Source organism: Clinocottus analis, unplaced genomic scaffold (assembly GCF_023055335.1).
Source record: "Clinocottus analis isolate CAN_PGR_092001 unplaced genomic scaffold, fCliAna1.0.p SCAF_2, whole genome shotgun sequence".
In the NCBI taxonomy this organism is placed as follows: Eukaryota; Metazoa; Chordata; class Actinopteri; order Perciformes; family Cottidae; genus Clinocottus; species Clinocottus analis.
Window position 1 is genome coordinate 23,357,094 of NW_027175931.1, and position 25,699 is coordinate 23,382,792.

The 25,699-nt window shown below is 44.3% G+C and overlaps 4 protein-coding genes across 8 annotated transcripts; 1 reads left to right on the top strand and 3 right to left on the bottom strand.

Annotated features, from left to right (window-relative positions):
* Nucleotides 1–322: 322 nt before the first annotated feature.
* On the bottom strand, nucleotides 323–7,670 carry spred3 (sprouty related EVH1 domain containing 3). 2 transcript variants are annotated; one of them, XM_068585741.1, is made up of 6 exons: nucleotides 7,559–7,670; nucleotides 5,537–5,704; nucleotides 5,200–5,368; nucleotides 5,051–5,112; nucleotides 4,779–4,937; nucleotides 323–4,369 (listed from the first exon to the last, which is right to left on the bottom strand). In XM_068585741.1, the coding sequence occupies exons 1-6, from the start codon at nucleotides 7,664–7,666 to the stop codon at nucleotides 3,353–3,355; spliced, it is 1,683 nt and encodes a 560-aa protein (XP_068441842.1). In that variant the 5' UTR covers nucleotides 7,667–7,670; the 3' UTR covers nucleotides 323–3,352. The 2 variants fall into 2 exon arrangements, with proteins under 2 accessions (XP_068441842.1, XP_068441841.1); XM_068585740.1 differs by lacking the exon at nucleotides 7,559–7,670 and adding an exon at nucleotides 7,375–7,537 and having other exon boundaries at nucleotides 5,537–5,702.
* Nucleotides 7,671–10,075: 2,405 nt separating this feature from the next.
* On the bottom strand, nucleotides 10,076–17,122 carry psmd8 (proteasome 26S subunit, non-ATPase 8). Of its 2 annotated transcripts, none has more exons than XM_068585112.1 (8): nucleotides 17,103–17,122; nucleotides 13,955–14,066; nucleotides 12,988–13,060; nucleotides 12,756–12,858; nucleotides 12,489–12,654; nucleotides 12,001–12,101; nucleotides 11,314–11,425; nucleotides 10,076–10,938 (listed from the first exon to the last, which is right to left on the bottom strand). In XM_068585112.1, exons 1-8 carry the CDS (start codon nucleotides 17,105–17,107, stop codon nucleotides 10,801–10,803), a joined length of 810 nt encoding a protein of 269 aa, XP_068441213.1. In that variant the 5' UTR covers nucleotides 17,108–17,122; the 3' UTR covers nucleotides 10,076–10,800. The 2 variants fall into 2 exon arrangements, with proteins under 2 accessions (XP_068441213.1, XP_068441214.1); XM_068585113.1 differs by lacking the exon at nucleotides 17,103–17,122 and adding an exon at nucleotides 14,163–14,184.
* Nucleotides 14,165–16,728, top strand: nup88 (nucleoporin 88). Its single transcript, XM_068585111.1, has one exon. The coding sequence runs from the start codon at nucleotides 14,174–14,176 to the stop codon at nucleotides 16,340–16,342; it is 2,169 nt and encodes a 722-aa protein (XP_068441212.1). The 5' UTR covers nucleotides 14,165–14,173; the 3' UTR covers nucleotides 16,343–16,728.
* A 1,357-nt stretch (nucleotides 17,123–18,479) lies between the features above and the next one.
* ehd2b (EH-domain containing 2b) lies at nucleotides 18,480–25,360 on the bottom strand. 3 transcript variants are annotated; one of them, XM_068585307.1, is made up of 7 exons: nucleotides 25,234–25,360; nucleotides 23,401–23,852; nucleotides 23,138–23,314; nucleotides 21,977–22,092; nucleotides 20,242–20,654; nucleotides 19,951–20,115; nucleotides 18,480–19,804 (listed from the first exon to the last, which is right to left on the bottom strand). In XM_068585307.1, exons 2-7 carry the CDS (start codon nucleotides 23,619–23,621, stop codon nucleotides 19,256–19,258), a joined length of 1,641 nt encoding a protein of 546 aa, XP_068441408.1. In that variant the 5' UTR covers nucleotides 23,622–23,852; nucleotides 25,234–25,360; the 3' UTR covers nucleotides 18,480–19,255. The 3 variants fall into 3 exon arrangements, with proteins under 3 accessions (XP_068441408.1, XP_068441409.1, XP_068441407.1); XM_068585308.1 differs by having other exon boundaries at nucleotides 21,995–22,092; nucleotides 24,933–25,326; XM_068585306.1 differs by having other exon boundaries at nucleotides 24,933–25,326.
* Between the last annotated feature and the right edge of the window lie 339 nt (nucleotides 25,361–25,699).

Genomic DNA, 25,699 nt, shown 5'->3' on the forward strand with positions numbered 1-25,699 from the left:
CTAATGGTCACTGGATGTGTGTTTTTTTTCCCGCAGCCCTTTTCATAGTTCTATTCTTTTAGGAGATTTCCACATTTGTAAAAGTCTACTCTCCCAAAAGAATTTTTCAAAAATGCCAACTTAGTCAAAAGACTGCAAACAAAATAACTAATTACAATTTGTTCCTCAAATTCCATATCGCATTGTTGAATAACCATAAATCATAAGTTTAACCCAGTGTGCGGGAGAAAGCCCAGTAAGTGAATGACATGCACATGTGAGAGAGAAGAAGACACTGATTTAAAATATAGAGTGAGGGTTTAATAATGATACAAACCCACGATATGTAACACCTCAAAGCAGCACATTGGCACAAAGTCAGAAGTAAGACAGCACGGAAGATAAAAACCTGTCTCCAAAAAATAAAGAATCAGAATAAATATCTCAATAAATAAATAAACAGGTAATATCTCTATAATTACTTTGAAACTAATAAATACATACATTGGAAAATATGCACATTGGCAGAAATCAATGACCCCAAAAGTAAATAGTACTTAACACAGAGTTACTTGAAAATCATAAGTTATTGATTACTCAAATCAAAAGGCACATTTATTAAGATGTAAGAATGGGGCCTGCACTTGTGACCGCATGACTGTCAGTACTGTACCCTAACACCATTTCTGAACCAGACGTAGCAAACTGTGTGCAATGGCTTTACTAGTTGTGTATCTGCACCGAGTGAACGTGTGTGTCTGTGTGCAGGTTTATGCATTGCAGATTTGTGGGGATTGTGATTCTGTGTGTATGTGTGTGTTGGACAAAGGGTTCATTTAGGATCAGGGCATGGCAGTCTCATGACTGAGTTTGTGTTTCCTGCCACTGTGACAGCATGTCTTTTTCTTTTTTTTCTTCTTTTTAAGTGGATCAACATTGTTGGCAGGCTGTCCTCGAAGTGAAGATGACTGTCCTGTAAGCGAGAGGTCAAGGGTTGTGTTCATCAGCAGTTGTGTGTACTGACTGAACCCTGCTCACTGCCTGTTCTCCCACTTTAAGTCACTTTGGATAAAAAAGTTATTGGCTAAACCTCAGATGTAAATAATCTGGTGAAGCTTCTGAAAGGTTCATTCTGCCATAATTCCAAGTTTACCAGGTGACTTCCTGACACAGAGCGTACTGTAAGTATTCTGAAATAAAATTTGAAAGGATTTAGAGTAATCCCCCCACAGATTCTTGACACTTAAGTGTGTTATCGATCTGTGATGTCCAGTGCATTTTGAGTTATTTTGAGAATGTTTGTTTCAACGTCCAGTTTAAGGTCTACTTTTTTTTCAGGAAATCTTTCGACAACTCAAAAGAAAATTAAAGTAATTTTGCATTCAGCCTTGGATATTAGAGCCTTTGCTTTTTTTTTGTTGTCGACACACAAATCTCATGAATCTTGTGTATGCATTGCATGTTTGGTCAAGGAGCAATTTTCTGTTGAGCAACCGTTGTCTCTTTTTGCGTGATTGTTAAACTCTGGTGTAGGGAGGCTATACAAATCGGATTCATTGACATATTAGCATTTTTTAAAAACATTCTGGAGCTGTGATGAAATAGCTTTAAATCCCCTCGGCCTGTTATTCACTTAGAGTAGGAAAATAAACCACCAATCAGCAAAATAGATACATAAATGCAACGTACATCACCAGAAGCATTTTTTTTTTTTTTTTTACGGGAAAAGAAAATGTAATTTATCTTTACGCCCAGCTTTAAACTTTTAAAAACCTTCCGCACCACGATTTAGCTTCCTTGGCACCTTGAGTGCAGTAAGAACTTCAAGGATTGTTTGACTTTGCCGCGCCACCTCGTCGATGGCGAGGAGGCAGCGGGAAACTTCCAATGGGTTTGAACAGGACTTAAAATAGCAGCTTTTTGATTTCATACTTAAAGCAACATCCAGCAAACACATCTGCCACTGTGCCCAAACAAAGACCTTCCGTCATTCATCTTTTTTAAGTTAATGTGTCTCTTTTTTCATCTTCAGGGTCAAAAGACTACAGCACGCACGTGTAAATTTCACACGTGAGCTTGCTGCTCAAAGACAAGTTTGTGTTCTTGTTCATCTTTCCTGCTTGATAGCAAGCACAGTAACACAGGACAGTATTCACTTCCAACACTTTTCGATTATATTTTTCCCAACTTGAGCGACTGGTACAAAAATACTCTTTCAATACATTGTTCATTGCACTTCTTTTTCTTTTTTTTTTTGGTGTCGTCTCATCCAAAGACCTAGAAGCGTCTACAGATTGTTAACATGGGGTCCTGTTGTGTTTGTCTTTGGGGTTGGGACTGTACGGTCTTTGTGTACATTAGGTAGAATAGACTCGCTCAGAGGCCTCAGTTGTAAGCACCTTGACTGATTCAACGAGTACAGTGGAACATGTTTTCTATTGTTAATATTGAAAATACTTGGAAAGATGAAGAAAAAAAAAGGTTTAATTTTCGACACACGTTGCTAATTTGCTTTTCTTTTTTTAGAAAACAAAATAAGCTTTTGTTTGGTTACGTAGAACCATAATAAATCACATTATGACTTTTAATTCTTTGTGGTTGTCATTGCAACTCCCCTTCACATGAATTGTCCCTTTGCGTTTGATAACCTTTCTTCCACTCTGGTCGATTCTTTAACCGAGTCGTCTCTTGAAGACTGCACTCACTCATGCTCACAAACCTCTCTCCCCTTCCTCCTTTTCTTTTCTTAACCCGGGTCAAGTAACATCTGAGGTAAAATTAGAGGTAAAGGGTGACATCTGTTCATCTGACTGACAAACATGCCAACATGAAACAAGATCACTTGTTTGTGAATACGTGATAGTGTGTGCCATTGGGGGATTTTGTCAATATGTTTTACATTTAATAAAATATATCAATTAAAATGATAACAATCATATATAAACATCTTTAGTTTTTTGTGTTTTTCTTTCTAATTAAAGCAAAAGAAAAACAGACATTTGAAACAGTGTACACATCATCGTTGCCTCTTCCACTCTCTTACTGTAAGAAAGTCTACGCCCGCTAATTCTAGATCAGCCTATCCTCAGTAAATCCACTATGAAGGCTCCAGATCACTCCCACGGAGCCTGGTCTGAGTGTAGTGCACCATCAGCAGGCAAGGGCCAGTGAGGAAGGCCCCAGGTTGAAAAGAGAACGAGCGGAATGCAGTGAAAGGTTGTGGGGCTTTGGAGGGCCTCATCGGAGGTCTGGGTCTACTGAGAGCGCTCTTCCACCTGCTAAGCTCCGCCCCCTGCGTCCCTACGGATGCTCTCCCTTCTCAACACCTAGACCTCCTTGGTCCGGGGAACCACTCCCACCCCCTAGCCTGGCCTCATCGGACTGCCTTGTGCTTTCCCCCACAGCAGCCGCACCTCTCCCCACACCGCAGGCAGGCGCGCAAAGGCACGTAGCAGCACATGCAGGGCACGAAGAGCGACAGGGCCAAGAGGGCCAACCAGCGGGCACAGCAGAGGGGGTGCGGGTGGCCCCCCAACGAGTCCTCACACGAGCAAGGCTCCCAGAACTCCCCCTCGGAGTCCGACATGCAGTGGTAGAGCAGACTCTCTGCGCACCACACGCAGGTCCACTGGCGCAGACAGTGCAGGGCCGGGTCCGGGGCGTCTCTGCAGCGGCCCCGCCCGTTCTCCGAAACACTGAAAACAGAGCGGCAGTACACGCAGCGTGATGAGCATGACGACGACGCCTGAGGACACGGGCTGTCGTCGTCGGGGGAGATGACCCCCGGGTCACCCCCGCCGACGCCGCCGACGCCGGCCCCTCCCCCTCTCTTACGAGTCCGCGACCGGGGCGTGGCCAGTGAGGTGTGGATGCAGCAGGGGGACGGTGATCCTTTGCACGTCTCTTGGGGTGAGCCGGCAGCCGAGGACGAGCCCGACACAGCATTGGGCATGGACATACAGGTGGGCGATGACGAGGAGAGCCGCTGGGAAGCTTTACTGTCCAGGCTCACCGTCACGTCGCAGCCTGTCGTCCCCACTCCCGCCAGGTCCTTCTCGAAGCGAACCACGCACAGCTCTGACTTGTCCTGCAGACTCCCTCCTCCGCTGACCACTACACCCCCGGTCAGCCCCCCAACCATAGTCCTAGTGGCCCCCGCCCGGCGGTAGTCCTCGTAGCCTCGAGAACCCCACAGGTCTTTGCAAGGATCCACACTGCGTAGGTCCCCCTCCTCCAGGAGAGAAATGGTCGGTGAGAGTGGGGACAGAGGAGACGAGGACGGTTGACCCGCAGGAGGACTGGGTGGAGCAGGTGGCGGAGGCGGGGGCGATGGAGGATTTAACACGGCCGTCATTTGTGAGAGCTGGTGCTGTCCCGGCCTGGTGTGGATCTGTGGAGAGGGTATAGGGTTACAGAGGGAGTCAGGAACAATGTGTACTGTGGCAGCAGTTACAGAAGGTTTCGTCTCGCATGTTTTGAATAGAAGCACAGAACAATTTGATAGGCTTTTATTCAATGGGATGGGTTGTTTAAACGATATTATTACTTCATGTAGAGTAAATAAAAGTATTTACGGAGACAGAGGGTGCATCAACCAACCATCTCTTTGCCTAAATTTCAGATATTACAGATTTTGCGTGGATTACGAGGAGGTTCCCACATCTTTCAGAGAAATCAATAGAGTGTAGCAGGAACATGTAACGTGACAGATTAACTGAAAAATGTAAGGTGTGTCTGTTGCTTTGATCATCGCATCATCACAATGAGGTACCGATGGGAGACTCGGAGTGGCAGGTTACCTGAGCAGGTGTCTGACTTGTGACGGCATGGCTGGATCCAAAATTGAACTCTTCCGACAGTACGAAGCAGGTAGACGACGACTCGCTCGTCACTATGGTGATGGGTTTGGGAAGCATCTCCTTTCTGCTGTTGGACGACGACTCACTTCCTGTATGAGACTGGTAGAGGCTACATTTGTCATCCCACAAGTCAAACAAACACCAATAACTGCACGTACGTGAGCCATTTCTGGAGAATCGATGCTCGACTGACAAACTGCTCAGATACTCACAGCTTGTCCATCATCCTCAGTGTCGGCCTCTTCTGGTGTGGAGGACGAGGGCGACTCGGAGCCTTGATAACATTAATAAAGAGGTTTTAGGCTTTTCCAATTCAAACGCAACTGGGGAAAGTTCTTATATGTGACTCGTGTGTCTCTACCTCTGTCGACCTTGTCTATGACGAGCTGCAGCCCCTTCTCAAAGGAGATGGCGTCGGCGGGGCTCTGGAACGTAAGGCCAAATTTTCGATCTTCTACTCGCCAGTGATGGAAGATGGGGTTCACCTTATTGTACACTAACCCCCTTTGCACGGCACACTCCAACACCGGCTGAAGACACAAATGGCAATCGCAGCGACACAAGAAGTTAGTTCACCAGCCACGACGCAGCCTTTCCGCAAACCATGGCCCCAACATAACATGAATCTACAGTCGTTGGGCGGTATTGAGGAGCAACCTGGCACCAAAGACAGCCATAACACACACGCACACACTCACTGCTCGATCTCGCAGCCGTTCTCCACGTATGATGTATTCTCTCCGCCCCCTGCCGTCATGACTCCGCCCTTTACATATCACCACATGACTGAGGCCGCCACCTCCAAGGGGCACCCAACCGCCACTGGAGTCATCGCGTGTCATCACCACTGCACGGACACGCACACTGCCAGGGAAGCCAAGAGAGTGAGCAGAGGCCCGGGCTGATTAAACAACGCAATGATAGGGGCTACACTGTCAAACACGCACAAATACACACGCAAACATGCATGCACTGATACACACATTCAGTCAGCAGAGTGAGGGGTGGGGGGGGGGGGAGGTCAACTTGCACAATGCAAAAAAGCAGTACTAATTCCAGTGTGAGGCAACTGTTTCAGCTCTAAGATTGCATGATGAAATCCACACAAAGACAGAATTGACAGTTTGGCCTATGAGTGTTCTCACAGGCCTATCATACAGCAGCCTTAAGGGCAGTATCTACTAAGCTATGATCACGTGATTGGGGTGAATATGATTTTAATTAGCGTGCAGTGATGGTAAACAAATCCAGAAATATTTGGAGAAGATGGTTTGGCGTCAATAATGCATGTATGCAGCTAAAGAGCACAATAGTACGAATTAAAACTGAGACTGACTGTATGGGCTGAGATTAAAGGAAGTATCCTGGGCAAATGGATAGAAAGAAAGCCACCGTTGAAGAGGAGAGAATTTGCCAAATGGGAGGAGGGAGGAAGAATGAGTGTTTCCCAGATAGATGTATCAATGAACGCACCCGTTCGCCATCAGAGGCCCCAGCATTCTTGCAAAAAGAAGCTCTGCCCTCACCGATCGGCTGAATAATTCAGCAGCGCTGTTCGACATGTGCATGTAATACATGCACACACGAGTCTTTTTCTTATTTTAAAATCACACTGCATTTTAAGTGTTGAAATGATTCTTCCCAGACGCTCTTTTCCTCCATTCCGCCCCTGCTACACGCACTCATTAACACACCCCGATATTATGTTATATGTTTTTTATGAATGGGGGAGCGCCAGTCTGGCTTCGACATCGCGCGGTGTGTCAGATGTTTCGCCGGGAATATAAGGCCTAAATACAATGCAATCGGGAGTGGAAAAAAAGGGAAGGAAGAGGGAACGAGTGGGTGAGAGGATGGAAACGGGAGATGGGGGAGGGGGCCGATTAGAAAAGGGAAGGAGGAGAGGATGGGTGAGGATGAGGGAGAGCTAGCGAGCGAGAGAGAGAAAAAAAAATCACATTTCATTCATAAAGTTTGGCTTTAAAAAATCATAATGAAACCCCGAGACACGTTGATAAAAATCACAACGCCTCCATCCCTCCCTCGTTTTACTGTAGCCATGTCTTGAATGACGCGATGCTGGCCCCAAACTCGCCACATTCCGCTTTTTCCCCCCGTACATTTTACACATTGACTTATTTCGGTGACTGTTTTAACCAATCGCTGACCACGCGTTTAGTTCTGAATTGTTGCATAGCTTCTGTTGTTTGAGTAATACGGTTTTATTGTTGTAAAAACATCTTTGCGTGTATTGTGTGCCAGTCGTTTAAAAGCACAGGTCCACATGTATAGGTGGCTTAACGTGTATCACATATTGGAATGGATATATCGGAAATGGGGTGTATGCTGTTGATTCAAGACTACGTAATGGTGTTTTTATTCTCGGCAGCCTGCTACATTGAAGAGCACCGATTGTGATAATAGTGCATGATGCTGGATTGGTGTAACGTTGATGGCGGTGGCATTCTTTCTATCCGTTTTGGCGGATCGCTGAATATATATGTGCAATGTTAAAAATGAAAATGTAAGGACTTACTCGCCCTCCATGGCTCGGTGTTGCCCGCCGCTTGCAGCAGCCCACCCCAGGGTCTCCTCTCTCTCTCTCTCTCTCTCTCTCTACCTCTCTCTCTCTCTCTCTCTTTATCCTCCTTTCAGGAAACACTCACAGGCTCACTCACATTCTCTCTCTATCTGCTCTCATTTTCCTAATCTTCCTCTCTCTTCCTCTCTCTCTTCCTCTCGCTCTCTCTCTCTCTCTCCACCTTGATGTCGTTTCGGTGTATCAGGATAGGCTTGAGGTTGCAGCAGCCATTTTCCGCTGGCAGCATCCTCCCTCCCTCTCTCTCTCTCTCTCTCTCTCTCTCTCTCTCTCTCTCTCTCTCTCTCTCTCTCTCTCTCTCTCTCTCTCTCTCTCTCAAAATTACTCCCTCGCTTATTCCCTTTCTCTCTCTACCTGCCCTGTGCCAACACATCCGCACTAATCATTGACAGCATCGTGGTTTTCGGTAGAATAGGTTTTGTCCGTGTCATTTAAAAATGATTGAAAATGGAAAAAAAAGAGTAACGGGACCAACAATTTCTATATAGCAATATAAAATATATAGTAAAAATAGAATACGATTTTCCCTTCATGGCATCTTTGCTGGCATTTGTGTTTGAAAAATGTATTACACAAGTATAAGTTTGGTTTATAGCTTTGTTTCTACGCTTATTTAATCCTCAGTTGTGTTAAGTCAAGTCCAAAGCAGAGAAATAACACAAACAAGTGTCCTCATGTCGGATGCTGGCGTTGGTTCCAGCACCATGGACAGCGATGCCTCTTTTTAAGAAACACAGCGTCTTGGTTTGGGGCTTGTTTATTGATAAAATCACTGCCCCTGTTTCATAAAACAACATGTGAACAGTGTGTTACTTTGAGGCTACTTTGACAAACTAAACATCTACGAATGATATTGCATTGTTGTCGTGATATCGTATTGTTGAGTTTATGCATAGTGTGCTCCATGACTCACGAGTAAAGATTAAACTAGAGTAAGTGTGACAGGCATTATTTTTTACAGGAATCCTAAGTAAACACATATATCTTATATGCTATAAGCGTACACAGCATATTATATTTCGATGCATGGTGGGTTACAAGTAACTGCCTAAACTTCAGCACTTCTTGACACAAATTGTTGTGAAAGTGAAAGGTTTGTGTCAAATTCAGCGTCCAGCTGGCTTGTTGGTCTCAGTGGATGCTTTTCAGTTCCAGGTTGTAATCCCGGACGAGCCCACTTCATCTATGACTCTTTGAACAGAAAACTGTAAACTTGGAGGAAACTTTGGACCTTATTGCTTAACAAAATTCAAAAGAAGACACTATTGTTCTACCCACTTCTGCTAAAATCAACTATATTGTTTATGTTAATGTATTACACTGGTTAATCTCCCCTTCCCTTCTTCAATTAGAGCCACATATATTTTAGCACCAACATAACCTTCATACCACAACTGCACATGCACAGACTGACAGATGGACCAATGGATGTCAGGTTATCCACAGCAACAATTTACTAAATAGAAAATATTAACTTTATGAAGCTTTTTTGAATGTCATCTACAATTAAATTAAATCATGATATAATTTGTAATGGTTGCTCATAGTACAATATTAAAATGAACACCAGCATTAGGTTATCCTTGAAATCCATGGTGGATATATAATAATAAATAGCCAACGGATGTTTATTTTACAAAAGGCACATTTCAGCATGGTGATTGATCTGTGACTCGTCAAATTTGACACCTTTTGTCATTTGATTGTTATAATGCTGATGACGATATTGACAGGTGAGGTGTTATGTACCAGCAAACGTATTTATTATATTATATATTTGTATAGAGGTTATTATAGCCATTTTTGTATAACTTATAGAGCAAGAGATTACTCTCTCATTGCTCTCATTTCACTTTCTTATATTTATGCCAGAATGGACAGTTCAAGATGTTGGGGGGGCCCATGTGCATCGTCTCTGTTATCTACCGTTGGGAACAACGAAACAGCAGAATAAACGCATCACCTTCATTACATTCCCAAACACCCAGAAACAAAGTTGTCAAACAAAATACCATTTGCCCACCTGGTTTTATTTTTGCCAGATGTGTTTTTGGCCAAACACAGTGCTACTGATTTGACTGACACGAACAAGACAACAACAAAAAAGAAAAAGACAGTCCTGGGTGTGTTCTATGTAAACCAATGATGTACGTGGGTGTTTGTGTTGTTGTGCGATCACAACTGTCTAATCGCCCAGGCCAGTCATAGGTTACCAGTTTTCTAACAAAGGCTGAAGAATCCACATGATCGATGCTGTCGTCCACGCAATGACGTAATTAACAGTCAAGCTTAGTTACAGCAATCACTTTATGGATATGGTTGGGTTTTTGGATACTGTAGCCTATAAAATATAGGCTAAAATAACACATGAAAATAACTGAAATATGTACCCTGTACAAATGTCAAATGAAGGGAAATGACTGTCATTTAATACTATATTACAAGTTTTTTGGAGACCAACAATCTCAACAAATTATGCATCTAATGTAACATGTAGAAGGCATATATTACATATTGCTCATCGGAAATCTATCAGTTTTCGGTTAATGAATTGCATGTATATTTCTCAGTTCATTCAAAAGACTTGCTTCCTAGGAAAGTTGGAGCTGTTGACTAAAGAAAGTAAAACAGTCATTCATTCATTTCTGAATCGTTTATTGCAGACAAAGATTTGCATTGTAATATCAACTGGATTATAAACCATTGACGGCAAAAGAGGCATTACCATTTAGAAAACACATGAACCTCAATGGAAATTCGGTCAGTTGCTAGGCTACACTGCAAGGGCGATAAATTTCTGTGAAATTTTTTGAAGAGTAAATTAACTTTGTATACAAAAAGAGTTTGCTTGAATTTGGAGGGGAAAAAAAAAATCAGTTGATACTTTTGTGTGACACTGACAGGCAAAGTAACAGGGTCGTGATAGTAATTAACTTTCTATAGTTGTTAAAGAGCTGAGGCCCAAGAGTATCAAACGTACAAGCTGGACTTGTTTTTTGGCCATAACCCATAAAAAGCTCAGTTTGAATGTCTTGGATAAAATAACTAACTGGAACATTAATACCCTTGAATGTCTTCAATAAAAAGGTACATGTGTAGCAATTGCTGACAACTGACGGGTCACCTGTGATACTTTTAGTTTTGTTCCCCATCTTTTAAAATGCAAGAAAACGTCCAGACAGAAAGACCTGCAGATATGTACTGGAGTACGAGTAAAATAAATGTTGATTGATTTATGGAGCTATGGGAAACAAACCAACCACTCTGCATTCATTTAAGTCATATTCCTCAAACCGCGTTTGAGCTGACTGGACGTACACTGAATCAGCGCCCTGTGTGTCTGAGTGCGTTCCTGGGGGCGGATTACACAATCATTTCCAGCTGTCGTGCATACTCGATGACCTGTTGTGCCAGCTCCGTGGAGGGGATGGTCACCTCTTCAGTCCGCTGCTGCTGAGTGGTGAAGGAGTAATAGCCATCTGGGCTCAAACTCCATCCTCTCTGAAATTTAATCAACAATAAGCATTGGCTGAGGAGCAATTTCATTCTTGTCGGCAAAAATCTAGGAAAGAATTTTTCAATTTCAGAACTGAAAAAAGAAAACTTGTTTAAGAACAACAATCAGACGTCTGCAATTCTAATCACCACGTGGCTGTTTTTTCCAACCTTAACCAATTTGATGAATGTGCTTCATTTTAATGAAATACTTCATATTGGACCACATTATAGATGTTGCTCAGCACAGTGACCTATAAGCCTGTAACTGAGACACTGAAGTTACCCTCCCATTGTGTTTAAATGCAACTGGAAACTAGAAACACTGATGATTTCATAAAGATTGCGGAAAAAATATGCCCCAAACGAAAATATACATACCTTCTTGGCATAATCTGTCATCTTTTTTGAGGAACTGAAGAAAAGCACACGGGTGGCCTCACTGAACTGGATCTGCTCGTATGCTTTTTCTATGCAACCTGCGATCTCATCGCTGCAATTGAAAAGGTCACAGATTTAGTTGGAAGTGTTCTTTAAAGACGATAGCATTTTATCACCTAGTCTTTTTTATTTTTACCTGCTGATAACATAACAATCCAGATTAAATATAGTAAAATAAAGAATAAAAGGTCTTCTTCCTCATAATTAAAAACAGATTAAGTTATTTTCTATGATTTTCCATCTTAAGTCATTTTACCAAAGGAAAGAAAAAGGTACCATGGATTTAAATTTTCTTTAAATCGTTTTGTTCACATGTTGAGTTAACTACAAGGATAGCATAAACCATCTGTTTTATTGCCAAATTTTAAATGGGCTCCGGAAGGAAGCTTTGACCTTCCACTCTTCTTGATCTGCCTTCATAAAGAAGATTTATATATAAACGAGTATGAGCTGATGTCGATTGATGCGCAATCAACCGGAGCACAGGTGAACTGATCAAAATTATCAAAAAGCTTGAGCAAACAAAACAAAAACATATATAAAAATGCAAGGCATTTACAATATGGCTACAAAGTACAGAAAAGGAATTGTATTAATGAATGGCACGGTTACCATATGGATTCTTACCGAATTGTGTCGAGCAGAATATCTATAAAAAAGGTGTAGCTTTCAGCAGGGATGTTGCCTTTGGCAAGAAAGACCTTGTTGTAACTTCCTTCCATCAAGTACTGAAAAGGCCAGGAGAGGATATAAAACATCACATTTGTATTTACATATAATTATTACCTAATGTTGATATTTTTGTGTGCATAGAAAATTACAAAAAAGTCCTGCATACATATTTAATGAGTAATTTGTACTGAATTTATCATTTTTGATTACAAGATATGATAGATATTATACCATTTGAATATTAATATGATAATTTGAGGGCACCATGACAAAGCTCTGGGTGTTCCTGCCTAATTGACTGGAAAACCCACTCCTACTGCAGTAGTAATGTAAAGATATTGGTTTGAGAGTACAAACTACTAATCGGACACAAGAATATCAACATTTAACAGTCCAATTTCAAGATCTTGATTTTTGCTTTGTCATAGGGGAAATTGCAGCACCTGCTCTAGGGACACTGGGTGTCTGATGTATACGTTGGCCTGAATATCTCGTGCACTCAGTCTCTCAAGTTCTGTGTGAAACTCAGACACACGGTTCTGTGAGAGCAGGAAGAGCAGGTTCAGTCCAAGTAACTGATGCATGTAGGCAGCTTCAGGCAGTTCCTCCCTTAATGACAAAAGGTAAAGAAGGAGTAATGTTAGATTAGCCCAGTAAGTAATATGTAGCAAAATCCCACTTCACATAAAAACATTATACAGTGACATTACTTGTAATCAAAGTAGTAACATTTAAGCTGGGCCATGTATCTCTCAAAGGAGGGGATGTCCTTCTTGAGGATACTCCACAAAGCTCCAATTTCAAGGACATCACCTGAAAAACAGACACAAATTGTTCTTAATTGAGGACATTGTCCTGATAACTGACATACTAGTTGGCCAAACACTAATCCATGATTAACATGAATGTGGTCTGTTAGTTTGACAGGCCGCCTTTACTCACGGGCTAAAATGAGCTGCTGCTTAGTGAGCGCAGACCCAGTGGTCGGTAAGAAGTTCAGCTCCAGTAATGAAACCTGCAAACATAAGTTAAACGTCATTTTTAACAACTTTTCAATGAGTTTTCTCATTTAACGATACAATCTACGGGTACTAAATTTTGGAACAAATATTTTACGTTCACGTCCTTACATATCACACAACAAGATTCAAGTGAACACAACATATACATTGAGTAATGAATTATGATACATCCTAATACATTAAGTTACCCAGTAAAGTATTTACAATTAGCCTGACCAATTCCAGCTGCAACATTTAGGTGATGTACATTCTGAATGCAGGACTTTTACTTGTAAATCGTTTTTTTTTTTTTACTTTGATACAGCGTGTTGTATTTCAATAAAAGATCTGAATAATTGTTCCACCTTTGTCCTTTATTACTGTGTTAACTGTGCCGTCAGCTCTTTCTGCTACCTCAAGTGGTTTTGTAAAATAAAAACAAAATATATTGTTAAAAGACGCTTTTTTAACACAGGGGTTGGAAATGAATAACCAAAAAGTAGCTAAACACTAACGTGAGGGAAACAAAATCGCCGATTGACAAGACAAACATTTCGTTCAAATGTTTGTCTTGGTTGTCAATTCCAGATTGACACTAGCACTGGACTATAAATTAGCCAGCGGTGTGTTAACGTTAGCAACACAGGAATCCTAATATGATCTTATCGTCTCATCAGCTGAAAACTGACATATAGTAACCACGTGGACTTCAACGTTATCATCCCAAAAGGAAGCGTACAGTCCTCGATGTCTAAAGTGTTGCGTTACTTCATAGAAAACTATAACGTTAGCATGGCAAGCCTGAGTTAGCACGCTTAGCTCTGTTTGCTAACAGCGCCGAGGCTTCTCAAAAGACTCCTGATTCGACTCATAAAGACAAAGACAAACACGTCAATGTTTGACTCTACCTTAAGTTTGCTCAGAAGGTCTCCACATTTACTCAGGTTTGGGTTTTTCTTGTTCCACTCAGCTTTGAGCGTCTCATACAGCCCTGCAGTCTCTTTCAACGCCATGGTGATTCTGCAAAATATACGACACCGGTCACCGTAATACGTTAAATAACTGTCGTAAAGCGCTCTTGTTGCTATGGGCTGCTTTTCCTTTGGGGAGACATACGGCGGATCAAGATGGCGGCATTCGGCACAGAGCGGTGGTTGAATGATCTCCCAAACCACGTTATCTTCCAAAAAATACGAGAGAAGTTGTATTTGGAACCCAACGCGAATGAAAGAGGGGTCGCTAAAAACCTCACGTTTTGTTTGGGCGGGGACTTGTTCGTGTGGGACGATGCAGACCGCGTGTTTTACACGACCAACTTACGACATCTCAACGCGGATGAGAGTTTCAGCAACGTTAGCGGGAACCACCAGACCTTGCTGTGTATCAACCCTCCGCTCTTCGACCTGTGCCAGGTGTTGCTCAGCCCGACTCAGCACCACGTCGCTCTCGTCGGGCTGCGCGGCGTCTCCGTGCTGGAGCTCCCGCAGCGCTGGGGGAAGAGGTCCGAGTTCGAGGGCGGACGGAGCGAAATCAACTGCAAGACCATCCCGGTAGCTGAGCGCTTCTTCACCAGCTCGCCGTCCGTGAGTCTGCGGCAGGCGGCCTGGTACCCCAGGGAGACCGACGAGCCCCACCTGGTGCTGCTCACGTCCGACAACACAGTCAGGTTTTACGGTTTGAAGTCGCCCCAGACGCCGGCCAAAGTCCTGTCAGTGTCCCAGTCTGAGGATGACATGAGCGGCCATCCTCCGGCCCGCTCCTACGCGGCATCTTTAGGCGAGATAGCGGTGGCGTTTGACTTCGGGCCAATATCGTCCCCGCTTCGGCAGCAAGCAGCACAGTGCTCCAAAGAACAGATGGTCTACCCTCTGTACATCCTCTACGAAAACGGAGAGACGTATGTGAGCTACACGAGCCAGGGGAATGGGGTGAGTCTAACTAAACCTGTTGGACCCCTCCCGATGTATCCCGCAGCAGAGGATAACTACGGCTACGATGCATGTGCCATCCTCTGCCTGCCATGTGTGCCCAGCATCCTGGTCATCGCCACAGAAACGGGCACCCTGTATCACTGTGTTGTGCTGGAGTCTGAAGAGGAGGAAGAGACCAGGGCGGTGGAAAAGTGGATCACAAGAGGCACAGAGGCGGTGCCGGCGCTCTACGTATTCGAGTGTGTTGAGCTGGAGCTCACCCTCAAAGTAGCCACAGGAGAGGATGAGGAACCTCAAGAGTTTGATTTCACCTGCCCGATTAGACTGCACAGAGACCCGCTTTGTCAGCAGAGGTATCACTGCACCCACGAAGCAGGAGTGCATAGTGTGGGGCTAATCTGGGTCAACAAGCTGCAGATGTTCCTCCAGTCGGGTGAGGAGGATAAAGACAATCTCCAGGAGCTGGCTGCAGAGAAGCGCTGTATTGTAGAGCACATTCTTTGTACCAGACCACTTCAGTCCAGTCAGTCCGCTCCAGTTCGTGGCTTTGTGATTGTCTCTGACCTCTCCTTGGGTGCCACCATGATCTGCATCACCAGCGCCTACGAATGCATCCTGTTGCCCCTGTTAAGCTCCATTCGGCCTCCTTCCCCGCCCCTGCTCTGTACGCATCCAGGGCCAGGCTCTGGTAGCTCCCCTCTGCGCGGGCTGGCCGACGACTCTTTTGAGCAGCACATCCGCAACATCCTGGTGCGCAGCTCCACCAATCCTCTCGTACTCAAGGCCGGGGACAAGGACACGTCGCCGCCACCTCCGGAGTGTCTGCAGCTCCTCAGCAGAGCCACGCAGGTCTTCCGTGAGGAGTACATTCTCAAGCAGGACATGGCCTGCGAAGAGATGCAGAGAAGGGTCAAACTCCTGACCAGCCAGAAGACCCAGCAGCTGGAGGATTTGACTCTGTGCAGGGAGGAGAGGAAGAGTCTGAGAGAGGCAGCAGAGAAGTTGGCCGACAAGTACGAAGACGCAAAATATCGCCAGGAAACCATCATGAACGGGGTCAAAAAAGTGCTGGGCAGCCTGCAGAGCCGACTGCCCGTACTGTCAAACAGTGAAAAGGATATGAAGAAGGAGCTGCGGACCATTGACGATCAATTGAAACGCCTCGATAACTGCATCAAACAGGTGAACATGAAGAGGGAGTACCAGGCGACACAAGTGGACAAGGATGTGCCGGCAGCCAGGTCGACGGTCTCGCTCAACGCCCAGCAGAAGAAGGTTGTTCAGGATGTTCTCAGAGAACAGGGACAGCAAATTGGCGACATGATGAAACAGATCAAAGACATCAAAACCCACTTCAGTTTCTAAGCACTTCAGAAAACAGTAAAAAAGAAAAAAAGTATTGCAAACAATTGGGGGAAATTATTGTAATGCTTGTTTGACTACAGTAATTAAAATCTGCTTTTTGTGAAATGTAAGAAGCTGGATTGTGTGTTTAAGTCATGACTTAATGTGCCCTGACTGGAATTGATATTTGAATTGAAAGAGATTTTATATACATATTTACCTTCTTGGTAGTACATGTTTGTCTCTTCATGGGGATGCGATGGGGTTTCCTTCATGCCTTTCATAACATTTTGCATATTTCATAATATAGGTTTTCTAAATGTTAGGGTTTGAGTCACAGCAGAATATGCCATGTATAGGCAGGAAACATGGGAGATATTTGAACTTTTCAACATTTGCTCACTTTTTGGATTGACAATAAAATTTGAAGTTCTCTAACTGTCTTCACTCATTTGTGACACATCAGCTAATAACTGATGTACAACTGCATAAAAAAACAGATTGACTTGAATAATAACAGATTAAAAAAAGCAGAGAAGGGGAGGCTAAATGATTCCATGTTCTTCCATCTTCTTTAGTCTATTGTAATACAATATTCACATGTCTATATGTACATTGAAAGTTGTCTGTAATTATCACCTTTGTCCATGCTGGCTATGAAGAGATCCCTTCGTTGTGCAACTCCTAAAATAATAGGCGGTCCAAATCCATAGTCCTTTTTTTGTTTCAGCTGAACAACACATTGTTTTGCATTAAAGGAGGACACTATATTTTCACCTACCTCATGGATCACTTCAGGGCCAGTACTGACAGGAGGGACAATTACTGCATAATATGTACGGACTTGTGAACCTGTCACGCAGCCGCCTCCAGTCTGCCACCTACAGCTGGACCCCTTGCATACCGTTTCAGTGTAAGGGTGCCAGGATCCCCGTCTCCACCAGATGTCACCCCTCCCCAGAGTTGTTGACCTCAGTTCATCCTTCCAAGGCAGGTTTGCATGCAAGGAATTCCCCCACGTAAACACTGAGTGACGTATTCGGAGACCCCGGTTGCGTTGAGTAAGCTTCATTGTTGGGGACGTCTGGTGCTGGTGTCGCCGGCTACTTTCACCTCCTGGCTGTAGCTTGAGTGGAGATGGTTTGGCCTCAGCACAGCCTGACTAACAGGCAGGCTTTGTTCAAACCGCTATAGGAATGTAGTTTAATCCCGGAAGCAATGACTTGAAAATACACAAGAACCCACTATGACTTCATTTCTAGTCAAGAAATGTTCATCTGTTTTGTCACCTCACTTGACTTTTTCCACATATCACCTCCCTCTCTCTCTCTCACACACACACACACACACACACACACACACACACACACACACACACACACACAAATGAGAGGGTGTGGTGTGCCGCAGGTCTGGCTCAGGAATTCTCCAAATAGGGGGATGTTGTTAAAGTCTATCATAAAGGTACAGTGTCTAGATCCTGTGTATGAGCCTGAGGAAACTTAGTGGACCCTAGGAAAGGAGATATTAATAACTCTTGGGCCAACCCACCACATTCTTCACAAGTGAGTCACTGTAAGCCAGAGAGCAGGGAGGAAAGGGCTGCCTTGCCTCTGTTTCTCATTTGTGTATCTTTCCATGAAGGAGTGGAACAGGGAGGCAGGGAAGGCCACCCCTTCTTCTGGAAACCTCAAATGCCTTATGTGAAACACACACAGCTCTACGCGGGGCACATAGTTTTGTGTTTATGCCGCATATTGTACGCAGGGTGAAATCAAAAACATGAACGGGCGTGCTACTGAGGGAGTGAATGCAGAGGAAAAACAGAGATGAAGAGAAAATGGATTGTCAAAGGTGTGTGCAGAAAGAGAGGGGTGGGCGCAGAAAAGGACTAAGATGGTGGGAATGAGAGGGTAGAGAGCTACGGAAAATGGTGGTATGGCGACTTGGCAGGGGAGAGGGTGACTCACTGTTTATCAGGTCCGTCACTGAGAGACCGAACGGAGCTCAATAGAAAAGCAAATCTTGTTAAAAGAGAGAAAACTCTCCTGTGTGTGACATACTGGATGTTTCATTGGAGACATTTTAAGAACTCAATTCTTTCAAGCTTTGTCCATTTTGTTTTTACAGTTATAAAATGGTCACTGAAGACACAAAACACAGTCAGGGTATTTTATTTGGTTACACAAAAAGTTAACATAGAACATTTGGTGGAGCTGTGTACAGTAGTCAGTAATAGATCAGTCAAAAGTTAATCTCAGCATGTCATGTTCTTTTACACAACTGATGTCTAGCCCCGGTACATAATAAACAACAGCAACTATTACAAAAATAATGTATAAAGTTTATGCACAAAACTGTGGTACGTAAAGCATCAAAAGTGAAATGCATTCAGGTTATTAGACTTGTGCTGCCAGTTCGAGTTGAAAATGCTATAAACAAATAATTTTCAAGTCTGGTTATTCTCTCTGAAATGGCCGGACATGAAAATGGGCAAATCCTACAAATGATCATTACTGTGCACTCTAATCTAGTCACTGAAGGAATGTTTTATTTTAAAGATTTAATACAGAAAAGTTTAGCTCTGTATTCTTTCAAATATATCTTGAATACTGCTCACTTAGAGGGTGCCAGCCTTTAATTATTTATGATATGCAAACACAAGTAGATATATTTTAAATACTCATTGTAAAAAGCTAACTGAGGAGTCAAAGGGAAGAAGCAACCAGACCCGTGACTGCTTAATGCGCAATCTTTTGCAGTCAGTCTCAAAGGATTGACTAACCTTCAATACAGTATGGTCCATTGTGCGAGACCAAAATCGTTCTCGAAGAAACATTTTGACTTGGGTCTGGGGTGGAAAAAACCGAGGAAATACAAACAGTAGCACAGCCAAAGGAGAAGAGTCTCTCTCAGCTCCGCTTTGTGACATGTCTATGCATCAGAGCCCTTCTGCCTGCGTTTGGAGGGCGGGATCAGACGTGTGGGAAGCTCAGGGGGCAGACCGTGGCCCTCCAGCTTGACCTCAATCAGGTGGCCTGCCAGGGCAAATTCTTCATCATCCAGCATGCCGTCATGGTCCACATCCGACAGCTTCCAGATGCGGCCCAGCACCGAGTTGGGCAGGCGGGAGCTCTCCATCCAGTCCTTGGCCTTGTTGCCGGTTAGCTTGCCCTCATTGGGAGCGAGGTTGTAGAAGATTTCGTCATATTTGGGCTTGTCTTTGGTCACCACCCAGTCCTCCTCCTCCTCACACCCGTCTCCGTTCTCATGCGTGAAGGGGTCGCCCTCTCCGAACGGTCCCGCCCGGGTCCCAATGAAGGCTCCACCTTGCACACCTAGTTGCTCGCCTGCCTCCAGCTCCTCCTGTCGCAGGAGGGGCATCAGCTTGGCGATGTCAGCGGAGAGCAATTCATCCAAGGCCGCCATCAGGTTCGGCTTCAAGGTTTTGAACTTGCTAAAATCATGAACCATCAGTTGCTCCTTCCAAAAGGGAATGATTCAAATGTGTTAGCTGGTGCACTTCAAGTTTAATTTAAATACAACTAAACTGTTAGAAGTCAAAGAAAAGTCTTTGCATAGTTGCTTTCCAGATGTGCCCACTCGTAATAAAAGAGAAAAAGACTCACCTGCATTTTAGTACAATCTGGGAAGTCGCCAGCAGAAATGTTGTGCTGCAGCTGGATCTTAGAGAAAATCACTGGGAGCTGGTAGATCAGATTCTTCTTTTTATTGTCCTTCCTGAAGACAGAAGGCATCTCCTGCTTCAGATAGCTGATGATGTGGGCATGGACCTGGGATTAAGAAAAGGCACAACATATGCCGAGGTGTTCACACCACAAACAGGATGAAAGTGCACGTACGTCAACCTGTCAATAAGCACTGAGTAAGTGCATGTAGACAGGCCAAGAAAAACCCACCCGAACGAGTCGCGCCCTCTTGACCAGGTCGTTGAGCTTGCGCAGAGCTGCATTGCGAGGAAGGTTTTGGATGTCAGAGAACAGATCCTCCTCCTCCAGCTCAAACAGCTTCCGGTTGTCTGTAACCATCAGCGGCTCGGACCAGAAGGAGCCAATGTAGACACGCAGGACCTCCGGGGTGCCAAACACCTTCCCCAGAGACCACATGAGTGCACCGTACACTCTCATCAGCTGCTGGGTGCCCACCATGTCTGCCTTGTTAAGCACCACGCGCAGCTTGTCCTCGTTGCCCTTCAGGGCGCCGATGGCCTCGGAGAACTCGTCTGATATCTCCAGTTTGTGGGCGTCGAACAGCAGGATGATGCGGTCCACGCGCTCCGCAAACCAGCGCAGCACAGCCGGGAAGTCATAGCCTGTTTGGATAGAATAAGATTGAAGAACAAAGATATTAAGAAACCGGAGCGGTGTACAGTGGGCAGGAAGAACAGGGGGCAGGAGAAGGGAGAAGGTCGACACAGACACAAACCCTTCACACCTCTTATCTGTCCAACCCAGCTGCTCAGACACCAGCGCTTCACTGTCCACGACACCACTTTGTAATCACTTTTAACATGGAACATGTGCAGTGACCGGACGTAACAAACAGCATTTACTCAAAGTAGTGTCCTCAAATAACATTTGATGTCGTATTTCTATTTTATGTTAAAATATGCTTCGACTCCACTGCAGCTCTGAGTAAAATATTGTACTTTTTTATTCCATTTATTTGATCATTTTAGTTGCTAGTTACTTTAAAGATACAGACTGTTAACACAAAATAGCATTTACTAATACATATAATACATATTGTTAAAGATTAAGCTACACAGTAAATATAGGAATTAAAATTAGCCCTACTTTTATCTGCTGCAATGTTAACTTGATATGTACATTAATCTATCAATTACAATTACACTAGAAGTATATTATTTTGAAATGGGCCATTCTGCATAAAAGTTCACTTTTTCTACTTTAATTACATTTTTAATACAAAACCTTTACTTTAACAGAGTATTTCTACACTGAAACAGCAGCATTACAAAAAACAATGTCCCAATTACTGTGGAGAACCAGTAAACCTTACTGGGAGCAGTTTGCACTGGAACTACGTTGTACCAAATTAATAGTTTGGATTATTGAGAAACTTCTTTTTTTCCTTTTCTTTACTTTGCTCGGCTGCGAGTTCCACAGACAACATGTCGTTCATCTTCATTGTATTTTGATTGGAGGCGGAAATATCAGAGATATTTTGAAATCTCAGCAGATAAACTAAAACCAGCTGCAAGATACCACCGTGGTAAGTGAGGTAATAAACACATTTGGATGCACTGACCTTTTAAAATAATTAGTTGTTCATGCAGATTGACTTGAGTAATAATGAGTTATTTAATTAAAGCATGGATGAACAGAAAAGCGAAAAAACTACTGTGAGATGATGATGATAGTTATTTTTGAAACGGTACATTCCTCCTCCAGATGTGTTGACAGAATCTTCGTCTGTACCATCTCTGTTCTTGATTAGGGTGTTTTTTGGCTACTCAGTGTACAGCTGAGATGTTTCCTTGCCTCGCTGCCAAGTGTTATGGTGACAGAGTGAGCTGGTCCCATGGGTTAGCCAGGCGTGCCGAGGTCATGAGTTTGTGAGGCGATGGTCACGGATGTGTGTCTCTGCGGGCCCCTCATTCCCTCTCCTCACCTTTGTAACTTCTCTCACCTCGGCTCACTCTCTGCTTAGCACCGGACAGGATCCCCGGCGTGTCAATAATGCTGATGCTCTCCAGGACCTGGTTGGGGATCTGGGCGCACTGGAACCTGTTATCGTCACCAGACAGGAGTCAAGTCACACAATCAAGGATTAGACCAAGTTCAGGGGTCAGTTTTGTTTGAAATCGGGGCAAGAGGAAATAATCTAAACCATGTGAAAAAATAGTTATCGCTTATCAAAGAAGCCAATGTGATCCGAGGAGCAGATTGGAAGCTGCCCCTTCCTCCCCCCCTCACCCTCGCCGCTCCCACCGAAGGCCATTGTGTTCAAGCAGGCCTCTCATTGCTCGGGGCTTCCTGAAGGAAAATGACCACTTCTGCCAGAATCAAACAATAAGGCCCGCTAATGATGTGTGGCTTAGAACAACAACACCACTTCCTGCGGCTTATGAGTTTAACGAGCCCACCGGTTCCCCAACAGGAAGTCAAAGCAAACGGAGGGACGCAAATACGTAGTCAAACACGCCCTGTAGAGGGAGAAGGGAGACTCTGGAAAACTGGCATCAGAAATTTCACGTTTGGAGCCCCACGGACACCACGACTGTATGTTCACTTCCAGCCTGCATGTCCACATTTCTAGTAGCTAACAGCACTTTATTCTTTTAAAACACGTGACCTCTTTTCTTGGTTTACAATAGTAGAAAAATATACATCGAAATCGGGCTGTCCAGACAGTAAACAGAGTAGAGGAAAGTGCTTCAGTGTGAAGCTTTCTCTTGCAGATTCCATGGGCCTCAAAGTCTGTGACATCATCTGTTTGTCTTCGCCCCGAGGGGCCGTGGAGCCCTCTGACCTCGTCTTTGAACTTGGGTACATTGCAGTTCCTGTCTAAGTACATTACAGTCGTCACCCTCTCGGGTGATATCGCTCCCTTCCTCCATTTTTCCACAAATAAGGAAAGCGCCTCCCCGCTCTGAAATTTGGCACAAGGACTTAAAATTCCAAAGAGCTACAAAACGTTGTTATCTCTCCTTCCCTGTATCCCTTCTTCTTGAGTTCTCTCACATAGTCTGTCCATTTTGTGCTGACATCTATCCGGCTGCCTCAGTCAGAAATCAAGATACAACGCACTGAATAACCCCCCCGCTCTCACCTGTTGAGAAACGTGTTTCCAAAAGGGTTGAGTTTGCGGAAAGGCTTGTTGGGGTCTACAATAAGGGCGTTCCCGGGAATGACTCCCTCCACATCCCCATGCATGATGGCAGTGAAGCAGTCAGTGGTGGGTTCAGGCCCCACTCTGCTCCCAGGGATATCCTGCTCCAGGAGATACCTGTCACACACATATAAAGCTTGTGATTGAAGTACTGGATCACACAACCTTTTAACAGTGAATACATGTTTGATGCATGGTCTTACTTGATGAACGTGGTCTTTCCAGTGGAGTACTGACCCACCACCAGCACCATCGGCTTATTATCAAAGTCGGCATCCTCCATGCTGAGAGAGTGGAAGTCATGGAAGCCATAGTACTCCTCCAGAGGCAGCAGCTTCTTACGATACAAGGACTTGAGCCCCTCTGTGACGGTGCGGATCACCTCTGGCGTCTTCTTCACATCCTTTCTCCCCCAGCGTGACATGTTGATTGACTAACGTGAAGACAGGGAGCCTCTTACAAAAATCAATGTCAGAGAGTGTCTGTTGTTTGGAGCTGTATTTCCTTGGAAAACCTTCAGGTGCTTCCTGTATTTATGTGAACACTGCTCATACGTCCTTGAAACCTCCTCTGCGCACGCCGAGAGGGACGACAGGGTTTACGTTTGAAGTCTGGATCTTTCCCTTTGCCAACAGTGGCTGCTCACTTTTCGCCCCTGTAATGTGGACAGAAAAGGAGACACGTAGAGGTTAATCGAAAGGGAAAAGAAGAGATGATCCAGATGGCGAAAAAGTGTCTTCGTGTTCTTCTTGCACCTGGTGCTCATCGTCTGCCACAACCTCGAGTAAGGATGTGGAAACTGGAGAGAGCCTCAGCCCACCAGCAGCCAGCCAAGCATTGTCAGTGCAGGCCTGGAAAAAGTTGGTGTTCACGCTGGAAAACTTGCAAACCCAACCCTGCGTGAGGATTTGCACAGGCGCAGCTCATTTTAAGACAGTGAAATGAGTAAGACATTCCTTTTATCCCCGGTAGTTCCTCTTGCTGGAACATGAGATAAGTGCACGACTTAACAATTCCTTTCAGAAAAGAAATCTTCGGGTAGCCTTTACGTGCAAAACAAATTAAACCGTCGTACACATAAGAGCAAACACTGGATGAGGAAATGAAGGCTCAACTCATTAGAAACAGTGACTCAAAGGCACAAGGGTGAAACACGTGTCAGATGATATTAACTCATCTGTGCACAGATTCTTCCCCATTTAAACAAAAATGTAAGAAGAAAATCTGGCCAGAGAAGAATAGGCAGCACAGTTCTGACATGTCACAAGACCAGTGTAGAAAAACTTTGTCAAAATGGCGAAGCCTGGAGATCTACAGGAGACACATTGAAGGGGATTTGCCCCAAAATTACACACTAAAAGTCCTGTGCCAGCCGAGCTGTACGAGTAAACGTTGCTTTACAGGGTTTTCGTGGGAATAAAAGGTTTGTTTAGACTCTGGCATCAATTTCTAAAGTTTAGGAAAAAAGGCCTTGTGGGTTTGCACACCACAATTGCAACAGCCTTGGACTTAAAACAAGAAATGTAACACGCAGGAGCAACATGTATCAGCAGGGGAGGCGTACTTTAATATCCAAATGGAGCAATGGAAAAATCTGTTCACACTCTATTGAGTTTGAAAGTTTGCGATTTCATTCATTCTGCAGCTTAGTTGTGATATTTTCACTCAAAAACCACAAGTTGAAATACATTCGGATCACTAGAGCCATGTTTAAAGTTTGAAAAAGAGTATTTACCAAGTTATTTTGGAGAAAGCACAGACTTCTTGAAGCGCCTGGATCTCTCTCTCTCTCTCTCTCTCTGCAGTCTTCCACTCTGGAAAATATTTTGACTTTAAACAGTCTCTCGGAGGAGCTGCTGCTACATGTATGGGTGTACGTCTGACAGCGAATAGAAACCCTCGGTGGAGCGTCAACGCAGCTGGACTACAGAGGATCGTTCAGCTTAATGTATTTCAGATGAGCTCCAGATCTGGCAAGGCGCCTTCCTCGGCTTGATGAAAGTACACAAGGCAACCAGTAAGACACACAGGCTCACCACACGCAGGCGAATGGGTCTCTCCCCTTGCTCGCTTCCCCAGGTTTGAATGCGCCTCCTCTTCCAGGGATGCCTGGCAACACTGTGGACGGCAACAACACTCGGCTGAGGACAGGGATGAGCAGAGCTGTGGAGAGGGCGTGGACCTGGAGGAGAAGGGGGTGGGGTTTTGAGTAAATAATTTGGGTGGAGTCGTCTTTTTTTTTTTTCCCTTTCTTTCTTGTTTAAACATGACACAACGTCAGCGTCCTTATGCATATTTTAAATGATAAACATATCCTCGTGCTGCACCCTTTGCCTGTTTTTTTCTTCTACTTGACCTACTGTAAAATGTCATGCGATTACAGATGTGACAGTTTTCCTCTCTTGCTCCTCCCAAACTCTGTGAACACTGCAGGCGATGAAGCACACAAACCAGCTCTCCTTTTCCACTTCTACACACCGCCTGCTGGCTGTCCGATAGAAA

Coding starts and splice junctions, on each gene's coding strand:
- spred3 (XM_068585741.1), bottom strand. CDS start 7,666: ATGCTGCCAGCGGAAAATGGCTGCTGCAACCTCAAGCCTATCCTGATA. Junction 5,705..7,558: donor AGAGGAAGAGAGAGAGGAAG/AGAGAGGAAGAT, acceptor GGCTTCCCTGGC/AGTGTGCGTGTCCGTGCAGT. Junction 5,113..5,199: donor CATAGACAAGGTCGACAGAG/GTAGAGACACAC, acceptor AATGTTATCAAG/GCTCCGAGTCGCCCTCGTCC.
- ehd2b (XM_068585307.1), bottom strand. CDS start 23,621: ATGTCACGCTGGGGGAGAAAGGATGTGAAGAAGACGCCAGAGGTGATC. Junction 20,116..20,241: donor AGAGGGCGCGACTCGTTCGG/GTGGGTTTTTCT, acceptor TCTTAATCCCAG/GTCCATGCCCACATCATCAG. Junction 19,805..19,950: donor CAGATTGTACTAAAATGCAG/GTGAGTCTTTTT, acceptor CCCTTTTGGAAG/GAGCAACTGATGGTTCATGA.
- psmd8 (XM_068585112.1), bottom strand. Junction 13,061..13,954: donor ACCTTCTGAGCAAACTTAAG/GTAGAGTCAAAC, acceptor TTATGTTTGCAG/GTTTCATTACTGGAGCTGAA. Junction 12,655..12,755: donor TGTTACTACTTTGATTACAA/GTAATGTCACTG, acceptor TTTGTCATTAAG/GGAGGAACTGCCTGAAGCTG.
- nup88 (XM_068585111.1), top strand. CDS start 14,174: ATGGCGGCATTCGGCACAGAGCGGTGGTTGAATGATCTCCCAAACCAC.